Source organism: Diorhabda sublineata, chromosome 6 (genome assembly GCF_026230105.1).
Source record: "Diorhabda sublineata isolate icDioSubl1.1 chromosome 6, icDioSubl1.1, whole genome shotgun sequence".
Taxonomy (NCBI): domain Eukaryota; kingdom Metazoa; phylum Arthropoda; class Insecta; order Coleoptera; family Chrysomelidae; genus Diorhabda; species Diorhabda sublineata.
In genome coordinates, this window is record NC_079479.1 from 35,280,691 (window position 1) to 35,305,118 (window position 24,428).

The following is a 24,428-nucleotide window of genomic DNA, read 5'->3' on the forward strand; positions in this document are numbered from 1 at the left end:
TGAAAAATGTTACAGGGGCAATCAGAAATGTTTCAAAATAACTATTTGATACAGAAACTAGCTTTTCATTTAATTTGAAAACAAAAGTCGATAAAACGCGTAATATTTGGCAAAAGTTGATGTTTATTTATCAAAAAAATATTACAATTCCGATTTTTTCTTAGTTGAAATAAAATTTTAATTTTTGGATGAACTAAATGGATAACCTAATCCCTCGTAACAAAATAGTTTCACGCTATTTAATCTTTTATTAATAAACTATTGGACATTCTGTATAGAACTGCTTCTTGCAGCATTGTTTTCATCGAAAAATGTTACAGGGGCATTCAGAACTGTTTCAAAATTACTAATTGATACAGAAATATTTGTCAAAAAAATTCCAATGTTCTTTTTGCTTCTGTAATTGGATTTTTCATCCTCACAGTTTTTCTGTGTCTTCAAATGAACCCTACATCAATCTCCAATCCTCTTTTTACTTCTTCAAATGGACTCTAGATCCCCAAAGCCTTTTATGCATCTTTGATTAGACCCTATATCCATCCCATGGCTTGTTTCTCGTCTTTAACTGGATTTTTCATCCCCAAAGTGTTTTTGTGTCTTCAAAATAAACCCACATCCATCCCCAATTCTCTTTAGTTTCTTTAACTTGACTATTCTTCCCCAAAGTTTTTTTGTATCATTGATTGTACCCAATAAAGTTTTTTGTGTCCTTGATTGAACCCTACATCCATCCCCAATGATCTTTTTGCATCTTTTATATGGTAAATTGTTTAGGTACGATTAAGAATAAACTTGAACACAATAAAAAAATATTTATTCTTCAAATCTATAATAGAATTAATATAATTAAAATCTATTCAACATAAACACTTATATAATCTAGTTTAATCCTATTCCTTGGCGTCGCCAATTCCGTCTGAATTAATGGCAAACATAGCTTCAGATTCCGGTAAACAAGGCGAATCGTATATTTTACACATACGAGTTTCTCCTCTACCTTTTCTCAGATACAATCTCGTTGTTGAAGCGTGAGCCATTATATTACCCCCTATAGGCTTTTTAGGATCCGCATTAAACATAGCAGCTCCGTCTACTTGTGCTACTACTTGATTCGTTATGACAACTGCGACACCAAACTAAAAAACCAACATTTAATTGCTAAAATCCTCTATTGAACGCTCAATTACACACCTCATCCGCTAATCGAAGTAACATTCGTAAAAATCTCGCTAAATGCATCTGTCTAGCTGATAATTCACCCCTACCTGAATAATCGGTTCTGTATAATGCCATGGCACTGTCTACTATTAATAAAGCGTACCTAATTGATTAAATAAAACAGTTAAAACATCTTTTACTTGAAACATTGGACATAGATACCTAGATTCGGCCATCATTGCTGATGCTTGTATAAGCAAAGCAGTTTGATGGTCTGTATTATAAGCCCTTGCATAAGCAACGTTATCTAAAACTTCCTGCCCGGTTAATTGATATCTTTCAGCTACAGCTATCAGTCTTTCAGGGCGAAAAGTACCCTCTGTATCTATATACAAACATTTCCCTTCACCACCTCCATTTTCAACAGGTAACTGAAAATGTGAAAAAAAACTTCATAAGATGTAAAATTCTGATAACAATACTTGTTTAAAATAAGAAATTATTATGATAATTTTGATTTAATACTCACCTGACAAGTTACGGCTAAAGTGTGACACAATTGTGTTTTTCCCGTACGAAATTCACCGAAAATTTCGGTAATTGATCCAGTTTCGATACCACCTCCTAGTAACTTATCAAGTTCTTTAGATCCCGTAGTTAATTGTATAATTTCGGATCGTTTCTGATGGAATTCAGTTGCGGTGGTGAATCCCATTGGTACTTGCTTAGCTGCTTCCGTTAATATCTTTTCTGCTTTCGCCTCCGAAAGACCTTTTATAGAAAGAAGGTATTTCTTTGGGGCGAAAGCTACCGATTCGATGGTATGATAACCCGCTTCAAGTAGTTTCTTAATATCACCTGATGTAATTCCATTACCCTGAAATGAAACGAATATTTACGAATTCCAAGCAAGTATTGAAGATTTACTTCGAGTTTGGATATAGGTTGTGGGCCGAAATCCTCGATTTCTTGATCTTGTTGAGTAGTTGTGGAAGCAACTGATGCGGCACTAACACTCATCTTCTTTTTTATTTTTGATTAGCTTGATCACGATTTTGAAACAAATGTGAAAAAAAAATTTGAAACACAACAAATTTAAATTGACAACAGCTGAGAAGTTTTGACAGTTGACATTAGCGGTACGTTCCACACAACGATTGTGACTGTGCTTCGTTAAAACAACGGCAATTACACTAGTTACTATACAGTCAAATGAAATATTTATCCAAATTTACATAAATACCATATTATGACCATACAGAGTCTGTTGATTTGTTGGAAAACGTGATTTTCAACGATCATAGATCTAGTTATTGGAGCGTTCATTGGAACGTACCTTAGAAATCAAACTGGTGACTACCACTTCTTAATATTATCACAATAGAACAAAATTTCTGAGTAATAGTATAATAGAAGGTCTAATTGATTCGTTAGTTATATATTGTATCACAAAGAATCGAGTTTATGACATTGGTAATATATAAAGTATGAATCAAAATATAGGCAACACAATATACGAGAATGTATTGATAAGTGTCTACAGCTTGTGTTAAAAAAAATCGTAAAATATTTTTCGTGTAATTTAAAATTCGCTTTAAAGACCTTGAGGTATAAAAGTTTCAAGTTTGTGATATAAATACATAATTCTAATTATTTGCATACTTATTATTACGCAATTCAGTAATATTTAGATAGAATGATTTGCATATGGAAAATGTTGCAGTTGACCTTATTTTTTTTTATTTCAACAGGAAATATACAATTAAATCAATAATTATAATCTTCAGTGATTATATTGAATAGCGTTCACACGAAAAAAAATCACAACAGACATTATTATATATAGGTAATTATGTCAAATTAGATGCCTCAAAAAGACAATAACATTACGATTCTTATTCTTCTTTCAAATAATTATTGATATATAAAATTTGATTCTATATTTACGTCTATTAATATACGAATTTAAATTTCTCGTTTCTATCAAGCTCGAATATTTATTTTACAATGTCATACCATCCTGCAGAATAAATGCCTTTTAGGTTGCTAGTTGAAAATGGAGATGGCGTAACTAGCGATTTCTTATTTGCATTTATATAACACTACCTAAAATCGTGCTGTAGATACGCAATTCAATTATATTTTTATTAGACTTTTCACAGAAAAAAATAGAAAGTATCAATAAAACTACTTTCAATTCACTTTTACGTAGACGTTAGAGATTTTTCAATATTTTGGATGATAAATATAGTTGAGAAAATTAATATATTCATGTTGATCACACATCGTATATATTTATATATATGACGTCAACGATACATTATTTCCCCTTTATGGTAAAATGACCGGTTGTTTCTTCGGTTAAACGCTCCTCGAGACGCTCGACTTCCCACAACTTGAAATTAAATGGTTCAGTCAGTACCAAACGACGTGCCTCTCGCGAGCAGGTACTACCACGACTAATTATTACACTCAGAAAACATTTTGATTATATTGTTTTGGATGAAATGATTAAAAACTTGAAGATAATTGTGAATTTTAATCCAAATGAATTTAGGTTTTGTTGAAACTAATTTCGTTTCTTAAAAAAACTTTTGCATACGGTTTTTTTGCCCATATATTCTTAGTAAACATTCATTTCAAGTTACATATACACAAATTTATTTATTTCCCTGAATTGATTTATTCACATTAACTCTGTTCTTGTAGTGTTTATAACAATGTTGCCATTTTCAACTTTTTACGATATAATGCTTTCTCTTTTTAACTTATTGTAATATGACAAACGAATTATTCCCTCCTTTTCTTTATCGATGAAATGGTATGATCAAACTGTATTACACGAAAATATTATAATTGTATTAACGTTTTTCTTAGTGTATATTGAATACGAATACTACCGTTGTGTGACTTGTTGACTTTCCTTTCCATTCTTGTAGAAATCTTTGCCGCGGACACAATAACCGCCAAAACAGTATGCTGTGAAGATTGTCGTGTCGGGTGATGTTAAATGTGTTCCCAGGTTTTTTAAAGATGTGTGTCGTGAATCTTAAAAATCAAAGGATCGGTTTATGTATTTCGGTGTTGTTTTTCTTGGGATTTATCTCGGCGAATGCTGTTCAAGGTAATAATGAATACCGTTCTCATTAAATTGCAAGGATTTTTTTTTGACTGTTTCTTAAGCTGGTTTCTCGATCATTGATGTTTTTAAACGTTGAAAGTATTTCAAATTTGGTCGCGAAATGAATATTACGAGGTTTATTTGTCGTAATTATTTATTTTCTTGGAAAATAAGATATTAAACGATATAATATTTAACCTCTGAAAGAATCAACTCTTTAGGTTAGGAGAGAATGTTTTTTTAGGATTTTCTTTTATTTTTATTTCATAAAATAGAGCTAGTGAAGTGAAAACAACTCGATTCTCCAAATTTTTTCATCATGCAAGTGTTTTTTTTTTTTAAATTTGGCTTCAATAAAACACATTCTAAAAAACTTATTTTAGAAATATTGGGATTGAATTTATCCAAAATTGGTTCACTACCTACTTTACTGTTCATTTTACTAACATTCTTCAATTAATCATCAAAAGTTTCATCATATACACTACATCTAATGGATGACCCTCGTACACTCAATAACAGACTCGAAATCGTGACTTTTTATATGTTCAATTTGTATTTTACATTTATTTAACGCCCCTCGTATGTTCAAACCCCTCTCTCATGTATATTCAACGAAATTAATGAACGCTCCTCGTATATTTTATAAATAACACATATTCCTCGTTGAATCTGTGGACGTTTACGGAATCGCGATTTTCGATTTGTATTTTATATTTATTTAACGAATTATCCTCGTATAATCAAACGTATAATTAACGAAAGCCCCTCGTACAACAGCAAATTGTGGAACAAAAAAATTCATCTTACATTTTAGTCTAATTTAATGAACGCTCCTCGTATATTTTTCAAATAACAGATATTCCTCGTTGAATCTGTGGACGTTTACGGAATCGCGATTTTCGATTTGTATTTTATATTTATTTAACGAATTATCCTCGTATAATCAAACGTATAATTAACGAAAGCCCCTCGTACAACAGCAAATTGTGGAACAAAAAAATTCATCTTACATTTTAGTCTAATTTAATGAACGCTCCTCGTATATTTTTCAAATAACAGATATTCCTCGTTGAATCTGTGGACGTTTACGGAATCGCGATTTTCGATTTGTATTTTATATTTATTTAACGAATTATCCTCGTATAATCAAACGTATAATTAACGAAAGCCCCTCGTACAACAGCAAATTGTGGAACAAAAAAATTCATCTTATATTTTAGTCTAATTTAATGAACGCTCCTCGTATATTTTTCAAATAACAGATATTCCTCGTTGAATCTGTGGACGTTTACGGAATCGCGATTTTCGATTTGTATTTTATATTTATTTAACGAATTATCCTCGTATAATCAAACGTATATTTAACGAAAGCCCCTCGTACAACAGCAAATTGTGGAACAAAAAACTTCATCTTATATTTTAGTCTTATTTAATGAACGCTCCTCGTATAGTCGAAAATTCGAGAATCGCGATTTTTTTTAAAAATTACAACGTGTATTCTAAGCTCCAGGTATAGTTGATATTGAAATAAAGCTCCCTGTATTATCAATATAACGAACGCTCCTTGTATGATCAATATCACGAACGCTTCTTAAATGCCGATTATTTAATAATACACCTTTTACGAACGCTCCTTGTATACTGACTATAAAATTACGGAACGCGGCTTTTTTTTTGTGTAAGTTGACACCATTTTGTTTGGTTTCTTATATATAGACAGACACTCATGATTTACCGTTTGGTGTCCTTTTCATAATAGACAGCAATCTGTGATCACATCCATTTGTTCAATATTTTCTATTCGGTATATTTCTCGGTTGCTTATACATTTGATCTACTTTTACGGTTGAGAAAAAAATCAGTACATTCTTGGTATAATAAAATGTGAAGAGAAATTGTATTACTATAAAATTAATTTCACTACAATAAGTCAATTTAAATGAGTTTCCGTTTTTTATATTTGAAATGTTATTTTCGCTAACACCCTGTACTAAATAATAATTAATATCAAACTTAACTGATTTAAGTGGAATGAAAAAAATTCCTATTTTTCAAATTACAAATGAAGGTCAACAATGATGGTAATAAAAAATTAATAATTATTATTTGTGCAACAAAAATAACGTATAATAGTATTATTCTCACCGTATAATTCTAGGTGAGAAAAAGTATATACCTTTGTCTACTTAGAAAAATGATTTTTCAACGGAACCGACCCTGTATTATATTTTCCCATATGCAATACTAACACGAGCTCTTGCTTTTGAATTATATGAATTTCAAACGAATATGAATAAACAACTTTCTCGCATTGTAATTATTCTCGATTATTGTTTTTTTAAAAACGAGAGAAAATGCAATTATTTCACACGTAGTTAAAAAAACAGAAGAAATGTCTAAATCATTAGCTTTGTTCGCTGGTATAATTCATTCAACACTTTAGGAACTATTTGAATGTTACCAACCTCGTCAGATTATATTTCAAAAAGTTCAATTAATTTACAAGGTTATAAATTCAATAAAATGTATATTTCAAGTATTACACTTACCTGTTATACGAGTAAAATCATATGAAACTACTTTTACCAAAATACAACCTTCTAAATTATATTTCAAGATTAAACTTACGAGGACTTCTGTTTACTTACTTTACTTTAGTCAAAACATGACAGATCTGAACATAGAATTACAATGTTAATTCGATGGTTCTTGTTCTGCTTCTTCTAATGTCAAAGTTACCATAATAAATTACACCAAGCAGCACTGGTGTTACCATTTCGTTACACATAAATAGTGATGCTCTACCCCTAAATAATATATAAATTTACCTCATATGTTAATTGATTTAACATATTATTTGATAAGAATGGTTTAATATCAAAAGTTTCGTCATCTACATGAAATCAGATATAGTAAAAAAAACGTGATCTACTTGCTAGTGAAAGATAATGCCAAGGTTATAGTCTTGCGTTACTTGAAGTAGAAATATTCTTTACAGAATAAAATTTGATCGTGAAAGACATAATAATAATCATTTATTCTGAAAAACAATTTTAATATCTACATACAACAAAAATTATTTTTCATTCGCGATTCGTGTTTTTAGGTTAGATACTGTTATCTAAATATAATATCATTTATACGCTTTGTTGCCAGATTTATAAAATTTTCTTATCGGCTATATTGTTAGTTCTCTATAAGATGTAACTTGATTCACATATAGTCATTAATAGAACTCCTAACACCCTTTGATTATATTTCTATCGCTCAAAAATAAATGGGAGTTCATTAACCGTTAATTTCAGTTAACATTCAATAAAATTTTCGATTTCGTTTTATGTACATATGGTTACTCAATTAAGTGCAGTCTTTCTTCACTTTCACATCTATATTTTTATTTTGTTGAGACTATAATCCACTTAAAACATAATGTGTGAAATTTCTCTATAAAATGAATTACATTCCAATACTCATTTTTAAAAAGAAATTTAAATTATAAATCTGGCATCACCGACTCCAACGCAGGTGCACACAATTCGGCGGGTAATTTGTGCGCAAGCCCTTCGACGAAAATCTAAGCGCCATATTTCAGTATAATAAAACCGGTTTTGTAAGAAACGACGCGGTGACTAAATAAACATAATATTTGATGTTATAACGCCCACGAGTTAATTAACACTAAAGTGATAATGTGTTATGTGAATTAATAATACTGGCAAGTGTTTTAACAAAAAAAATCTTGTATTCATAGTTAAAATTGACGTTAAAGCTAGAGGTTAACAAAAGAACAAACGTTTTCGAAAAGTTGTGTTATGTTTTAATAAAGAGATAGGGTAAGCAAATTTTAAATCATATCACAAAATGGACGTTATTTGTTGACACTAATTTTTAAAAATCGAAATAATTTGTAATGCACTACTTTCTAAACACAATGGAATACTGCCGATTCAACAAAAGTACATAATAATTACCATCTGATAAAAATTATGAAATAGGATGTAATGTATACGAAATTGAATTGACCATGAATATTTAGATCTGGTAGATAAATCAACAATTTAAAAAAAAATTAAAAATATGAATAACTCGTTTCTCGTAATCCCACATGTATAAATATTTGTTCGTGTTAAGCTACACCCATGAAAAAACACCTGTGGCACAACAAGAGTATAATGACAAACAATTTACATTCACACTAGCTAAATATTTAACCTTAGTCTTTCATTTTGGAATTTAAAAAATTGGAGAAATTTAGTTGTATTAAATATATTATATGTATGATTTTAAGAGGGTTGTTCATTGAGTTTTTTACTAAACAACCCTCGTATATGTTAATATAAAAAAAAAAGTGAATATTGTAAGATTTCTCTTGCTGTTATAATCGGCTGGATACGTGAGCATTGAACAACAATTACCTTTGTTTTAATATGTAACGTTCATTGACCTACATAATTTCAGTAGGTCACGTGCTAATGTCAACAAGTAGGCTAAAAGGTTCGCTTTTATTTGTTTTTTACATCTTAAATAAAAGCTTAGTCGAGAATTTCGATACGTTCATTTCTTTTTTACGAGCACAAGAATTTTCTTTTCTAATAATAGATCAGGGTGGAAGCTTTAAAAATGATAAAAAGTTAAAAATAATAATAGTAGGGTGAAACCCATTGGATAAGGATGAGAATATAATAAAAATGAAAGGAAAAGTAATTTAATGGTGATCTACAACTTTCGTATATACACTTTTTTCACATAACCTCAAATTTTTTCTAACAAATTGAAATAACCAAGTTTTTAGTTTTTTATTTCAATCTTTTATAAAAAACTTCATTTTTTCCACGGAGTTTTGTAAAAATATACCTATTTATGTCCCAAGTACACTGTAATTTATTTTATAAACCCCATTTTGATTTAAAATCGAAAAATCACCCTACCCCATAAATTTTGAGGTTATGTAAAAAAAGTGTAAATATAAAAGTTGTAGATCTTTTCATTAACTACAACTTTTCTATATGACTTTTTTCCGTACGACCTGTAGTTTTTCCAGAAATCGATTTTTACCCTCAAAAACTCCCCCTCTTCTTCTTTCCGAACTCAGATCGTCCGTAAATCATTTTTCCTTTCATTTTTGTTAAATTCTCCTCCTTTTCCAATGGTTTTTATCCTACTATTTTTTTTGCTTCTAAAATTATCGACTCTGGTGAAAAAATCAATCCAACTTTTATTATTACATATATTTAAATAAAACTTAAAAGTGGTAGGAGTTGTTAAATTACAGTGTCAACGGTACTACCGGCATTGAAAGTACTCAAATGAAAGAAAAACCAAGGTTAAACTATTTATAGTTAATTACGTGGCATAATATCAGATCACTTACTTCAAAAATGAAAAAAAAAACAGGTTGATATTGAAATTTGCGTTTGTTCTTTTTTGGATTTTAATATACCTACATTTCTAAAAGATTAATATGACGACGTGTTATTACAATTCATTTATTATAAACGATGAAGCAGAAATCAGTTTTACCTCGCACCTCGTTGAAAAAAATAATTTTACCGCTAAGAGAAAATACTTAGTACATATAAATAACTTTATACATAGTTTAATAGTTGTTTGAATAACTTTAAATATATAAAAATAAAATTTAATTATTGTTGAATCATTGTTTTAAGAATTTAGTAGTTGACTATGGGACTAGATAAACTAAAGTCTCTTTAGGAAAGTCTGTACATAAACTGTAACGCCCCTTTAAAAGAGATAGAACTTTGTGTCCTTTTCTATTCTCTTCTTTCAAGAAATTAATGGCGCCCGAGCTCGCGCGCGTTTCGTCAGTATCTCCTATCATGTGGCTTCGCGAATGTAAACAAAACCTAATTATTTATGCCTATAAATGTTATTTCCTTAATAAAACTTCTATAAATTGAATATATGACTCAATAGTCAATAACATTTTGCGATTATTTGAACACAACACTTTTTTGCACGCTTCTCTTATTTGAGCCGCCATTAATTTCTTAGCTAGAGGCCAACCAATAGCGTGTTCGGATTTTCCCATACAGGAACTTTAGGTAAACTCAGCGGAATCCATATTGTTTTTATTTTGAAGCAATAAAACTCACAACTAGGTATATTTTTTCAAATAATTTGGTTGATTTTATTTTAAAAACATATTTTGAGTGAACCTACAGATGTATTTTGTTAAATTAATTATTTATTCTATAGGATGTTTAGAAAATATAAGAGTTCTAGTTTTCGTAATCCCGCATACCTCCAAACACCTAAAATAATTGTTACTTCATCAATTACAGGTGTCCGACTTGTACAAACAGTTTACGACGTCTTTTTATGGAGGTTAATTAGCAGATTTGTATTAGGCAGTCGATATACATTGTGTAAGAATACCGTATACTGAATTAGAATTGTAGTGCATGTCGGAGTGGTTTTAAAGGCGTGTTTTTGTATAGAGCGAACTCGTGAATTTCTTATAAATTCGATTTGAAACACATTCTAAAAAAATTTTGTATACAGGATGTGTATAAACGACCTACACTTGAAATGAATCAGTTTATTTTGATAATTCGAAATGAGGGAGCCTTTTTTAATCAAAATATAAAAATATGGTGTTTCTAAATATGCCAAATTGATCTAAATCTATTAGGAGCTTCCTATAATTTCCGGTTGTACCGGAAGTTGTAGTGTTCAAGTCTTTTCTAACAAAAAGAACAAATTAATAGTGAGAACTCTTGAATATCCCCTGGTATTATAGTGAATTTTTAATCAGTCATGGTTTGTTGTTGCTAAACAATAATTTATACTACTGCAAATTAAATTCATATTTCATTTATACATTGCACATATTATTGCATATCAAATAGACCTTTAAGATTTCATTTATTTTTACGACATATTAACCTTTTTCCTAATAATCACTGGACCAAAACTTGTATTTGTAATCGCATACATTCTTTTTCTTTAACATTTAGTAAAGAATTTTAATTAGAAAGTATGTATATTTTTGAAGAGACAAAAGTTTTTCAGTGTATATATTGTATGTTTTTATTTTATAAATCATATTGATTTTAGATCTCTCTAGAAGAAACAAATTTTTTATTAAGAGACCTAAAATCAAGACCATTTATCAAAAAAAAAACATATATAAAAGGTTTTAGAAGTAAAAAGTTCAAAGGATTCATATTATATCTCAATATATTATTAAATATCTACACGAAAGGCAAACTATATGTAATTAAAGAAGTGATTAGATTATATTAAGAATATTTTACATACATTTAATCTTCAGATCACTAAGATTTCGTTAACTTTTAACAAAACTCAACCCACACATATTGTTCATATTCAACTAACCTAATATAATATAAAATATTCTTCTTTTTTTATGTAGACCACAGAACTATATCATTACACCACTAGACTAACTGTCATTATAGATATTCTATTTAAGTATCTAATGTAATCAGATTATCGCTTTATGACACATCTAGAAACAACGGTGTTGCCAGTTTTCCATACATCAAAAGTGTGAAGGTATACAATTAAATTTGTTATTTAAATTCTTTTATAGTTATAAATTAATAAAACTCTCGAATCTTCACAATGTAACTATATAATATTATAAATAGATTATTTGTGAATGAGTTTAGAATGTATTCTTATTGATTACTTTCATGTATTACTAAATATTTTTATTACTAACCAGTTTCACAAGCCGATATTGACGATGCATTCAAAATGTACTATTATATAACATAGAAAATAAACAGTTACATCCCCGCTTTTTCTATCTATGGTCTCAATTACATCGAATTTATGAAAATTGCTGATTTTCATTTTTATTAATAATAATAAAAAGAACGGATACATAAGGGAATGTTAATCATACAACCATCATTTTGACGCAGACAAGTTTTATTTTACTAATAATATCGTAAATCTGTCAACTGCCAGCTGCTGTTCATAGATCTCCAATCGAAACAAACATGGTATTAATTTAATTGATAGTTCCGATTGAAGATCTATGGGCGTCAGCTGGCAGTGACAGTGAGATTTATGAGTTGGCAATACGATAAGAAGTTCTCCAACTGATGCTTACGAATCTTCGGTGTTGTCAGATTTCATTCAATATAAAAGATTTCGATACTAAATTTTATATCAACTAAATATAACAATTATTTCATATTAAATAATAATTAATTAGACATGAAACGCCATTTCCCCTACGTCACCGTCGACAGTTATAAGAACCTCGTTGGTTTTGTTTTCATAAAAAAATTTTTTTTGCCTCCCGGTCTACAATTGTGGAAATGTATAACAAGGAATTTTAACACTCAATATCTGGCAACGTTGTTTAAATTTGACCTCGTAATCGTTGTTTCATCCATTTTTATGATATAAAAAACTGTATCCTATTATTTTCATCAATATTTTTTATTTTAACCGAGACAAATAGAAATTTTTCATTATAATAAGTTCAATTTGCCTTAATGTTATATACAGGGTGTATCCCAAAAGTAGATAAATCAGAAAGAACATCTCTAATTTTGAATTTTATATAGTTCAGCGTCGTAGAAACTGATTTTACCTCGATTCGCGTCAATAACTTCGAAATGATTATACAGGTAGATGCAAAATACACAATTTACGAAAAGAAATTTTTTCCAGATAAAAAATGCGGTCATCCACAAATACCTCTAAACTCAAAGTTAACATTAAGCTCTACAAAATTAGAACAAGGTACCGTAGCAACGTATCAATGCGACGAAGGATACGAAAGCTTCGGTGAAACAAAAACCACTTGTTCCGCATCCGGCAAATGGATCGGGGAACCACCTTTCTGCGGTAAGTCTCACAATATTCATCTCTCCTTATCAATTTCCATCCTATTCGTCATTATTTACCTTTCAGGAATAAACGTCGCCTATAGACGTCCTTCGAACCAATCTACTACAGTTAAAGGAGGCTCCGCATTGAACGCCAACGATGGGGACAAAAGCACCGAACACGATGGCAAAAGATGTTCCGAAACGCAAAAGGAAACGAGTCCTTGGTGGCAAGTGGATCTTTTAAAACCGTATCCCGTTAAAGTTATAAGGATAACGACTAGAGGATGTTGCGGTCATCAACCCCTGCAGGATTTGGAGATCAGAGTAGGGAACAGCAGCAGTGACTTACAAAAGAATCCTCTATGCGCATGGTTTCCTGGTACTATAGGTAAGAAAAATTGTTCTAGTTGCTATTCCAGTTAAGTGGGGGTAAATTATCGCGCATCTCACGTCGATAATACAGAAATCAATTTTCCCGCGTACCGAAAAGTTAAAATTTTTAACTACCTCACATCGATAAAGTAGGAATAACTTTTTCCGCGCCCCACGTCGATAATACAGAAATCAATTTTACGTCGATAAAGTAGAAATAATTTTAAACAACCCTTATGTTGATAAAGTAGAAATTTTTTTATGCACCATGTCGATAAAGTAGAAATTTTTTTGAGCAACATACATTTAAAGTCGTACCTCATGTCGATAAAGTAGAAACAACTTCTCCGTACCTTATGTCGATAAAGAAGAAATTTTTTATGCACCATGTCGATAAAGTAGAAATTTTTTTGAGCAACATACATTTAAAGTCGTACCTCATGTCGATAAAGTAGAAACAACTTCTCCGTACCTTATGTCGATAAAGAAGAAATTTTTTTATGCACCATGTCGATAAAGTAGAAATTTTTTTGAGCAACATACATTTAAAGTCGTACCTCATGTCGATAAAGAAGAAATTTTTTTATGCATTATGTCGATAAAGTAGAAATAACTTTCCGTACCTTATGTCGATAATACAGGAATCCAAATTTGACGCGCGTAAGCCGATAAAGTAGAAATCTATGTCGATTTATCGATATTTTCGTTAATATGAAGCTATGCGTATTCAAAACAGAAATTAAATTTCAGATGAAGGGGTTTCTAAAACGTTCACGTGTGCCCGAGTTCTCGTCGGACAACACGTCTTCCTGCAACTCGTCGGCGTCGAAGGGTCATTGTCATTATGCGAAGTCGAAGTATTCTCATCAAATGGTAAATAAAAAACTTTATTACATTATGAAACACAGTCGAATGGAACGATTTTAATACCATTATTATTATTTTTCCATTATTGTTACTTAATTTACGAGAAAATCGAATTTATCGAAACGTAACTTCAATTCCTATTTATTTTTTTTATTGTTTACATAATTTTTAATATCAACAATCGCAATATCAGTTTTTGCAGGATATTGTGACTTACCTAATCTTCCGATTAAATTATTTCGAAACGTTATGCAAGTTATGCATATATTTGGATTTCTAACTTATATAGTACCGGTAGGAAAAAAAATTGTTACGTAAATACGAGGGACGACCCAAAATTAACCTTAATACGAAATTTTTTATAATTTCTTCCAAAATATTTGTCCTTCTACTTTTCGAAACTTGTTTTTGTACTCAAAATATCATGGAAATGCTAATTTACATTAAATCTAATACAGGGTGAGTCAAAATTATATATTTTTTAATGAAATAATGTTTTTTTTTTAATATCGTTAGATATTAACTTAATTTTGTATCCGAAAAGAAGGTATACAGCGGGATTGTGATTTATTTATTATACAGGATGATATAAAAGTGTTTTTTTATAACGAATTTATTGAATAGTGAATGTAAAGTAATCAAAGTTGTGATTTTACAATCTATACTCTGTAAACAATAGATTTTTGTTTTCGTGGACCTTTCTAATTATACAGGGCGTTGACCTCAATTTTTTTGACAGAATAAAAGCGGAAAAATCATTTTTTTGGGAGAACTGTACAATTTTGACTAAGAATTGGACTATTTGTTGACAGATTCGTTCAAAGAAAAGATGTTTTTTGATAAAATTCCACTTTAACCAATTTTGATTAGCATAGCTGTCAAAAATCGTAATTTTTGATAATTAAAAATTATAGACGCCAACTTTTGGAAATTTAGAACTAGGAAAAGCGATTTTCGGACCAATTTTTGACTAGTTTAGATTAAAAAAAAAAAACGTTTGTCCAAAGTAATTTAAAATAAGCAAATTTTTTTTTGAAATTAACTTCGGAAAGCCAATTTTCCACCAAATCCAACCTGAATTAGCCACTTTTTGAGCAAGTTAACTCTGAAAATAGCCAATTATAGACCAAGTTATACCCGAAAAGCCAATTTTTGACCAAATCACATCCAATTATTGGACAAATTCGACACATGAAATTTATTCTCACCATATTGAATTAAGTACCGTCCTTTTCAAAAATTTTTAGTCAAAAAGAGATTTCTAGACCTATCGAACTCGGAAAATCCAATTTCTGACCAAATTTTCAACTAATTTCCACTCGAAAAAGCTATTTTGTCAACTAAAGTTATTTTTATATAAAATTAGCCACTTTTTGAGCGGTTAAAAATTTTGGAAATGCGGGGCGTTGAACGAGACTTTCGATTATAGTAACGGCGATGTGAAAAAAACTAGAATTTTCAATTTCGATGTTGGAAAATGGTTTTTCATCGTTCCAGTGGCTTTGGGAAGATTTTCTACAGTGTCCCAAATCTTCAGAACTCGAAATCAAGCACTTTCTACCCCCTATATTCATTTTCGAACTGTTTTTTTGCTATTAGACCGCGTTTTCGTCCTATCCCGAATTCGATGACCATCTATTACATTTCAGCCTTTTCCATCGACCGTTGCACACCTCCAAACTCCCCGGACGATAAAGAATTAGCAACGTTCGGTCAGACTTGTTACAAATTCGAAATAAGCAAAGGGGGATCTTTCGCCGACGCGAAAACTTATTGCCAAAAACAATATGGAGAATTGATAAATTCCATGTTGCCCGTTCAAACGACTTTCTTGCATTCCGAATTGGACCGAAGGAAATCGAAATTGAAAACCCAATTCGTTTGGGTGGGGGCCCAAAAAGAACCGAGCGTCGTATCGAGGACCTGGAAATGGGTTAACGGTGAGGAATTATTAATTTTTTTGGGGTATTTTTTGTTATAGGAATTTTTATTTTAGGTGATTTGGTACAGAGGCCTTCTTGGGGTAAAGATCAACCGAATAATTATAACGGTGAGCAGAATTGCGTAGTTTTGGATGGGGGTAGGCAATGGTTATGGAATGACGTCGGATGCAGTTTGGATTACTGTCATTGGGTATGTCAACGTGGTAAGTTTTCCTCCTTATAACATATTATCCAAACGTGGTGTTCTTCTAGGCGATTCTGAATTGATTTCGTGTTTGTGGTACATCAAATCGGTTCTCGGATTATAGTATTCAATGTATAAGTGCTATTAGGGACTATTTCAGTACACCCTGTAATATTTAATTGTTTTTTGTGTGTTAAAATTGACCACTGAGTCTATATTTTCATTGTTATGAAAGTTACTTTGATTTTTATTGACATTATGAGGCAATAAAGGAGTTTTTTGAAAGTAGTTCAAATGTACCACGACTTACTGGAGTTATTCAGGAAATTAGGATTGAATAAGCAATTTTTTTGACAAAAACAAAGTTACGAAATCATTTTTTTGGCAGAATTGTATTATTTCCATCCACAAAAAGGCTACATTTCGAAAAAAAATTAGACTTAAATGAATCTTGGGCCGGTTTCTGTCTAAAATAGTATGAGAAACGCTAATTTTTGTCTAAATTGAACTTCGAAAGACAATTCCTGACGAAATTGAAATGGGGAAAGTCATTTTTGACAATCTTTGTCTAAATTGAACTTCGAAAGACAATTCGTGTCATTTTTGACAATCTAAACTACATAGAAGCCAATTTGAACTTAGAGAATGATTTTTTGAAAAAAATCGCTTCAGAGGAACCATCTAATTTGTTCACACTGTATATTTGAGAGTTAAAATTGAATACTGAGTGTACATTTTCATTGTTACGAAGGTTACTTTGATTTTTATTGACATTATGAGGCAATAAATGAGTATTTTGAAAGTAGTTCAAATGTACCACGACCTACTGGAGTTATTCAGGAAATTAGGATTGAAAAAGCAATTTTTTTGACAAAAACAAAGTTACGAAATCATTTTTTTGGCAGAATTGTATTATTTCCATCCACAAAAAGGCTACATTTCGAAAAAAAATTAGACTTAAATGAATCTTGGGCCGGTTTCTGTCTAAAATAGTATGAGAAACGCTAATTTTTGTCTAAATTGAACTTCGAAAGACAATTCCTGACGAAATTGAAATGGGGAAAGTCATTTTTGACAATCTTTGTCTAAATTGAACTTCGAAAGACAATTCGTGTCATTTTTGACAATCTAAACTACATAGAAGCCAATTTGAACTTAGAGAATGATTTTTTGAAAAAAATCGCTTCAGAGGAACCATCTAATTTGTTCACACTGTATATTTGAGAGTTAAAATTGAATACTGAGTGTACATTTTCATTGTTACGAAGGTTACTTTGATTTTTATTGACATTATGAGGCAATAAATGAGTATTTTGAAAGTAGTTCAAATGTACCACGACCTACTGGAGTTATTCAGGAAATTAGGATTGAAAAAGCAATTTTTTTGACAAAAACAAAGTTACGAAATCATTTTTTTGGCAGAATTGTATTATTTCCATCCACAAAAAGGCTACATTTCGAAAAAAAATTAGACTTAAATGAATCTTGGGCCGGTTTCTGTCTAAAATAGTATGAGAAACGCTAATTTTTGTCTAAATTGAATTTCGAAAGACAATTCCTGACGAAATTGAAATGGGGAAAGTCATTTTTGACAATCTTTGTCTAAATTGAACTTCGAAAGACAATTCGTGTCATTTTTGACAATCTAAACTACATAGAAGCCAATTTGAACTTAGAGAATGATTTTTTGAAAAAAATCGCTTCAGAGGAACCATCTAATTTGTTCACACTGTATATTTGAGAGTTAAAATTGAATACTGAGTGTACATTTTCATTGTTACGAAGGTTACTTTGATTTTTATTGACATTATGAGGCAATAAAGGAGTTTTTTGAAAGTAGTTCAAATGTACGACGACTTACTGGAGTTATTCAGGAAATTAGGATTGAATAAGCAATTTTTTTGACAAAAACAAAGTTACGAAATCATTTTTTTGGCAGAATTGTATTATTTCCATCCACAAAAAGGCTACATTTCGAAAAAAAATTAGACTTAAATGAATCTTGGGCCGGTTTCTGTCTAAAATAGTATGAGAAACGCTAATTTTTGTCTAAATTGAATTTCGAAAGACAATTCCTGACGAAATTGAAATGGGGAAAGTCATTTTTGACAATCTTTGTCTAAATTGAACTTCGAAAGACAATTCGTGTCATTTTTGACAATCTAAACTACATAGAAGCCAATTTGAACTTAGAGAATGATTTTTTGAAAAAAATCGCTTCAGAGGAACCATCTAATTTGTTCACACTGTATATTTGAGAGTTAAAATTGAATACTGAGTGTACATTTTCATTGTTACGAAGGTTACTTTGATTTTTATTGACATTATGAGGCAATAAATGAGTATTTTGAAAGTAGTTCAAATGTACCACGACCTACTGGAGTTATTCAGGAAATTAGGATTGAAAAAGCAATTTTTTTGACAAAAACAAAGTTACGAAATCATTTTTTTGGCAGAATTGTATTATTTCCATCCACAAAAAGGCTACATTTCGAAAAAAAATTAGACTTAAATGAATCTTGGGCCGGTTTCTGTCTAAAATAGTATGAGAAACGCTAATTTTTGTCTAAATTGAACTTCGAAAGACAATTCCTGACGAAATTGAAATGGGGAAAGTCATTTTTGATAATCTTTGTCTAAATTGAACTGCGAAAGATACTTCGTGTCATTTTTGACAATCTAAACTACATAGAAGCCAATTTGAACTTAGAGAATGATTTTTTGAAAAAAATCGCTTCAGAGGAACCATCTAATTTGTTCACACTGTATATTTGAGAGTTAAAATTGACTACTGAGTGTACATTTTCATTGTTATGAAAGTTACTTTGATTTTTATTGACATTATGAGGCAATAAATGAGTATTTTGAAAGTAGTTCAAATGTACCACGACCTACTGGAGTTATTCAGGAAATTAGGATTGAAAAAGCAATTTTTTTGACAAAAAGCAAGTTACAAAATCCTTTTTTTCACAGAATTGTATTATTTTCAGTCATAGAAAGGTCACTTTTTGATGAAATAAGACTTTTATCCAACATTTTTTGATCAAATTAGAGCTTGATATACAATTTTATTCATCAGTTTACTTTTGAACAACCTTTTTTTGTCCAAAGCAATTTCCAAAAAGCCAAGTCTTGTCCTAATTGACTTGAAAAACCAATTTATGAACATCATTTTGTTTTCTATTAACATTATCAGAAAATAAATGGGTTTCTGGAAAGTAGTTCAAATGTCTCACAAGGTACTGGAATTTTTGTCGAAATTGGACTTGAAAAGGCAATTTCTTGACCAAATTCGTATCAGAGAACCCAATTTCTGATTAAATTAGTGGTAGAAATGTTTATTTGACCAAATCAAACTCAGAAAAGTCATTTTTCAATGAACTGTGATCTGTTTTGTTTTAAAAAATCTGATTTCTGCCCAAAGTAATTTTAGAAAAGCCAATTCTTGACTAAATTGATCTTTCATAGATAATTTTTCACCAAATTGTATTCAATTCTTAAGCAAATTGAATATATGGAACCTAATTTTACTAAATTAAAAGGACGAAAGTCATTTTGAGCACTATAATACCCATAGAAATCATTTTCTCAACAATTTGAACCTTAGAAACGATTTTTTGACGAATTTCTTATCAAAGAAACCATTTTTTTATCCAAAATAGTACTAGAAAAGTTTACTTGCAGGAATCAAACCAAGAAAACCCAATTTTTGAATAAATTGGACGTATTACAAGTAATCTGCTCACAAAAACCATATTAGCAACAACAGTAGAAACAAAAATCATTTTTTGAATTAACTAAACTCAAAAAAGTTTAATTAAATTCAGATTAACTAAATTTTAACTAATTTGAAGTCGAAAAGTGCCAAAAATCTATTTTTACATAAAATTGAAATTAAATTAGTCACTTTAGGGCAGTTTAGTTTCGGAAATGGTCAATTCTAGATCAAAATTAACTTCAAAAGCTAATTTTCGAAACAAATTAAACTTAAAATAAAAACAAACAAATACGATTGCCTGTTATTTGAAGAATCAACCACTGAAAATGATTATCATTTATTGGATTCACAATTTCCACCAAAATATTGATTCATTTTGTAGAAAAACACGAATTAAAATAAACATTTCCGAGACTCGAATCAATACAAACACTTTTAATAGCAAATAAAAACACATTATCGTAGATGCAACAAGGTTAATCGGCCATTTTGAATAATTATACAATTGTTTTCATTCAGTAAATACTAATTTTACGTACTTACAAAATGCAATTCTTCAATATTTGTTACTATTTCTTCATTTTACATAAAATATTTTGTTAATTACACATTATTTAACATAAATTTAAACACTACCACACTTATTTTAACGCATTCGTTCGCCATGCTGTGACAATACTGTCAAATTTCAAATTCTACGCCTACGGCGATAATAAATTAAACTAGAAGTTTACAATGTTGCCAGCCTGTTTAAAAATATTAGTTTTTCTTACTAACAATTTCAAAATTGATTGTTATTGTAAATATCGATTAAATTTAATAATATGTTTATTTATTTATTTATCAAAATACGTAATTGTAATATATAATATATATAAATTTAAAAGAAATTAATAAAATAGAATATTTTATCATAAACAGACGTAACCGGCATTATAGGTCAAATAGATAATTTGTAACGATATACAGGGTATAGTCGTGAACACAGAAAAGATAGTTTTGATGTTTTAAGTAAAATATCAAATATTTTATATATTATTTAATCAATATACACCTATAGGTCCATTTTCCTGCGGTAGTCCCGACAAATTAATAAACACTACTATAATCGGTTCATCTTACGACATCGGATCCACCATCGAGTACCAATGCCCCGAAGGTCACATGCTGGTCGGTAATTCCAAAAGAAAATGTGGCAAAGACGGACAGTGGACCGGTACAGCTCCAACGTGCAAATGTAGGTACCAATAACCAAAATAAAAAAAAAAACTCCATTATAACCAACAATTTTTCCCCTAGACGTCGATTGCGGTATCTTGCCGAGTTTAAACCACGGTTCGATTGAATTACAAAACAAAGTAACGACATACGGAGCCAAAGCTATTTACACCTGTCACGAAAATTACACTCTAGTCGGACACGAAGTGCGAACGTGCGGAGACGAAGGAAAATGGACGAATTCTACGCCCCAATGTCTGTTCGATTGGTGTCCCGAGCCGCCCGGAATCAACGGCGGTACAATCACAGTTTCCGGCCGTAGAACTGGCGACACCGCAACGTTCGCTTGTAATCCCGGTTACGTAATAATCGGAGAAGAGGTTATTTCGTGTCGATTGGGCGGCGAATGGTCGGGGAAAGCTCCCGCTTGCAAATACATCGATTGCGGATCGCCCGCTAATATAGACAACGGGAAATACGTTCTGATAAACGGAACAACGAGCGTCGAAAGTATCGTCGAATATTCTTGCATAGAAGATTATTGGATGAACGGTCGAAGCGTACAAAAATGTACCAGGGAGGGTAAATGGTCGGCGGACGCGCCATCTTGCGAACGTAAGTTAAACCAATTATTACTAACCGTCATATTCACATTAGGCATATTTCAGTGATAACTTGCGAAGAACCGGAAGTACCACCGGGAAGTTACGTAGTCGGTTACGATTTCAACGTACATTCGACGATCGAATACCATTGCGAAGTGGGCCATGTATTAATCGGGGAGTCTGCGCATGTGTGTAATAAGAACGGGGATTGGAGCGGAACGACACCTATTTGCGAATGTGAGTACTTCGGTTTGTGTTTTGTTATCGTTATGTTGTTGTTTTTTTTTTTTTTTTTATTTTTTTTGTAGATATCGATTGCGGGATGGTTCCCGATATACCGAACGGGCGAATAACTTACGTCAATGGCACGACGTATCTGAATAGCGAGTTGTACTACAGTTGTTACAAAAATTATAGATTGAGCGGTGTGCAGAGAAGGACGTGTCTCGAAAATAGAGAATGGAGCGATTACGAGCCGAAATGCGAAGGTATTTATCGGAAAACATGAATTGGATTAATCGTTTTTTAGGTTATGACTCGCGTCGACGTTAAGGTAGAACTGATTTTGGTATATTTGAGGTTATGTTCTTGAAAAATTTCGTTTTCGGCATATTTGGAGGTTATGTCGCGTTTACTTTTGATCTGGTGTATTCCAACGATGACGTTTTTGGTTGCTTTTTTAAGGTTATATATTTGCAAATGGCAATTTTAGGTTATGTTGGCAAAATGATGTTTTTAATTACTTTTTAAATTATGTTTCCTGAAAAATTGTATTTTTAGCTACTCTTGAGGTTATGTGCTCGAGTTTTTGGCTACTTTTGGGGTTATGTAATTGAAATATTTGTATTTTCGACTACTTTTGAGGTTATGTCCCTCAAAAATGACTTTTTTTGGTTATGTATTTGAATTTTGATTTGTTTCCACTTCCATAAGCTGAAATTTAATCAAAAATTAAAACTTTTTGTTACTTTTGCTGAAATATTTGTGTTTTTGAGTACTTTTGAGGTTATGCACTCCAAAAATGGCTTTTTTGCTACTTTTGGGGTTAAGTATTTGAATTTAGATTTCGTTCCACTTCCATACGCTGATATTTAATCAAAAATTGATGCTTTTTGTTACTTTTGCTGAAATATTTGTGTTTTTGAGTAATTTTGAGGTTATGCACTTCAAAAATGGCATTTTTGTCTACTTTTGGGGTTAAGTATTTGAATTTAGATTTCGTTCCACTTCCATAAGCTGATATTTAATCAAAAATTGATGCTTTTTGTTACTTTTGCTGAAATATTTGTGTTTTTGAGTACTTTTGAGGTTATGCACTCCAAAAATGACTTTTTTGCTACTTTTGGGGTTAAGTATTTGAATTTAGATTTCGTTCCACTTCCATAAGCTGATATTTAATCAAAAATTGATGCTTTTTGTTACTTTTGCTGAAATATTTGTGTTTTTGAGTACTTTTGAGGTTATGCACTCCAAAAATGGCTTTTTTGCTACTTTTGGGGTTAAGTATTTGAATTTAGATTTCGTTCCACTTCCATAAGCTGATATTTAATCAAAAATTGATGCTTTTTGTTACTTTTGCTGAAATATTTGTGTTTTTGAGTACTTTTGAGGTTATGCACTCCAAAAATGGCTTTTTTGCTACTTTTGGGGTTAAGTATTTGAATTTAGATTTCGTTCCACTTCCATAAGCTGATATTTAATCAAAAATTGATACTGTTTGTTACTTTTGCTGAAATATTTGTGTTTTTGAGTACTTTTGAGGTTATGCACTCCAAAAATGGCTTTTTTGCTACTTTTGGGGTTAAGTATTTGAATTTAGATTTCGTTCCACTTCCATAAGCTGATATTTAATCAAAAATTGATGCTTTTTGTTACTTTTGCTGAAATATTTGTGTTTTTGAGTACTTTTGAGGTTATGCACTCCAAAAATGGCTTTTTTGCTACTTTTGGGGTTAAGTATTTGAATTTAGATTTCGTTCCACTTCCATAAGCTGATATTTAATCAAAAATTGATGCTTTTTGTTACTTTTGCTGAAATATTTGTGTTTTTGAGTACTTTTGAGGTTATGCACTCCAAAAATGGCTTTTTTGCTACTTTTGGGGTTAAGTATTTGAATTTAGATTTCGTTCCACTTCCATAAGCTGATATTTAATCAAAAATTGATGCTTTTTGTTACTTTTGCTGAAATATTTGTGTTTTTGAGTACTTTTGAGGTTATGCACTCCAAAAATGGCTTTTTTGCTACTTTTGGGGTTAAGTATTTGAATTTAGATTTCGTTCCACTTCCATAAGCTGATATTTAATCAAAAATTGATACTGTTTGTTACTTTTGCTGAAATATTTGTGTTTTTGAGTACTTTTGAGGTTATGCACTCCAAAAATGGCTTTTTTGCTACTTTTGGGG

The 24,428-nt window shown here is 30.8% G+C and overlaps 2 protein-coding genes across 4 annotated transcripts in view; one reads left to right on the forward strand and one right to left on the reverse strand.

Annotated features, from left to right (window-relative positions):
• Positions 1-796: 796 nt before the first annotated feature.
• Positions 797-20,952, reverse strand: LOC130445754 (DNA repair protein RAD51 homolog 1). Of its 2 annotated transcripts, XM_056781603.1 has the most exons (6): positions 20,744-20,952; positions 2,086-2,200; positions 1,688-2,035; positions 1,381-1,589; positions 1,192-1,321; positions 797-1,136 (listed from the first exon to the last, which is right to left on the reverse strand). In XM_056781603.1, the coding sequence occupies exons 2-6, from the start codon at positions 2,176-2,178 to the stop codon at positions 891-893; spliced, it is 1,026 nt and encodes a 341-aa protein (XP_056637581.1). In that variant the 5' UTR covers positions 2,179-2,200; positions 20,744-20,952; the 3' UTR covers positions 797-890. The 2 variants fall into 2 exon arrangements, with proteins under 2 accessions (XP_056637581.1, XP_056637580.1); XM_056781602.1 differs by lacking the exon at positions 20,744-20,952 and having other exon boundaries at positions 2,086-2,244.
• The window catches only part of LOC130445753 (sushi, von Willebrand factor type A, EGF and pentraxin domain-containing protein 1), a 33,426-nt gene continuing 13,155 nt past the window's right edge, over positions 4,158-24,428 (forward strand). The window contains exons 1-10 of one of the 2 annotated variants that reach the window (XM_056781601.1): positions 4,158-4,282; positions 12,956-13,132; positions 13,199-13,504; positions 14,239-14,361; positions 16,005-16,295; positions 16,352-16,501; positions 21,261-21,437; positions 21,500-22,033; positions 22,087-22,260; positions 22,332-22,511. In XM_056781601.1, the coding sequence (XP_056637579.1) occupies positions 4,162-4,282; positions 12,956-13,132; positions 13,199-13,504; positions 14,239-14,361; positions 16,005-16,295; positions 16,352-16,501; positions 21,261-21,437; positions 21,500-22,033; positions 22,087-22,260; positions 22,332-22,511 (2,233 nt within the window). In that variant the 5' untranslated portion in view covers positions 4,158-4,161. Of the gene's footprint in view, positions 4,283-12,955; positions 13,505-14,238; positions 14,362-16,004; positions 16,296-16,351; positions 16,502-21,260; positions 21,438-21,499; positions 22,034-22,086; positions 22,261-22,331; positions 22,512-24,428 lie in introns of both variants that reach the window. The other variant, XM_056781600.1, reaches the window with a different exon arrangement.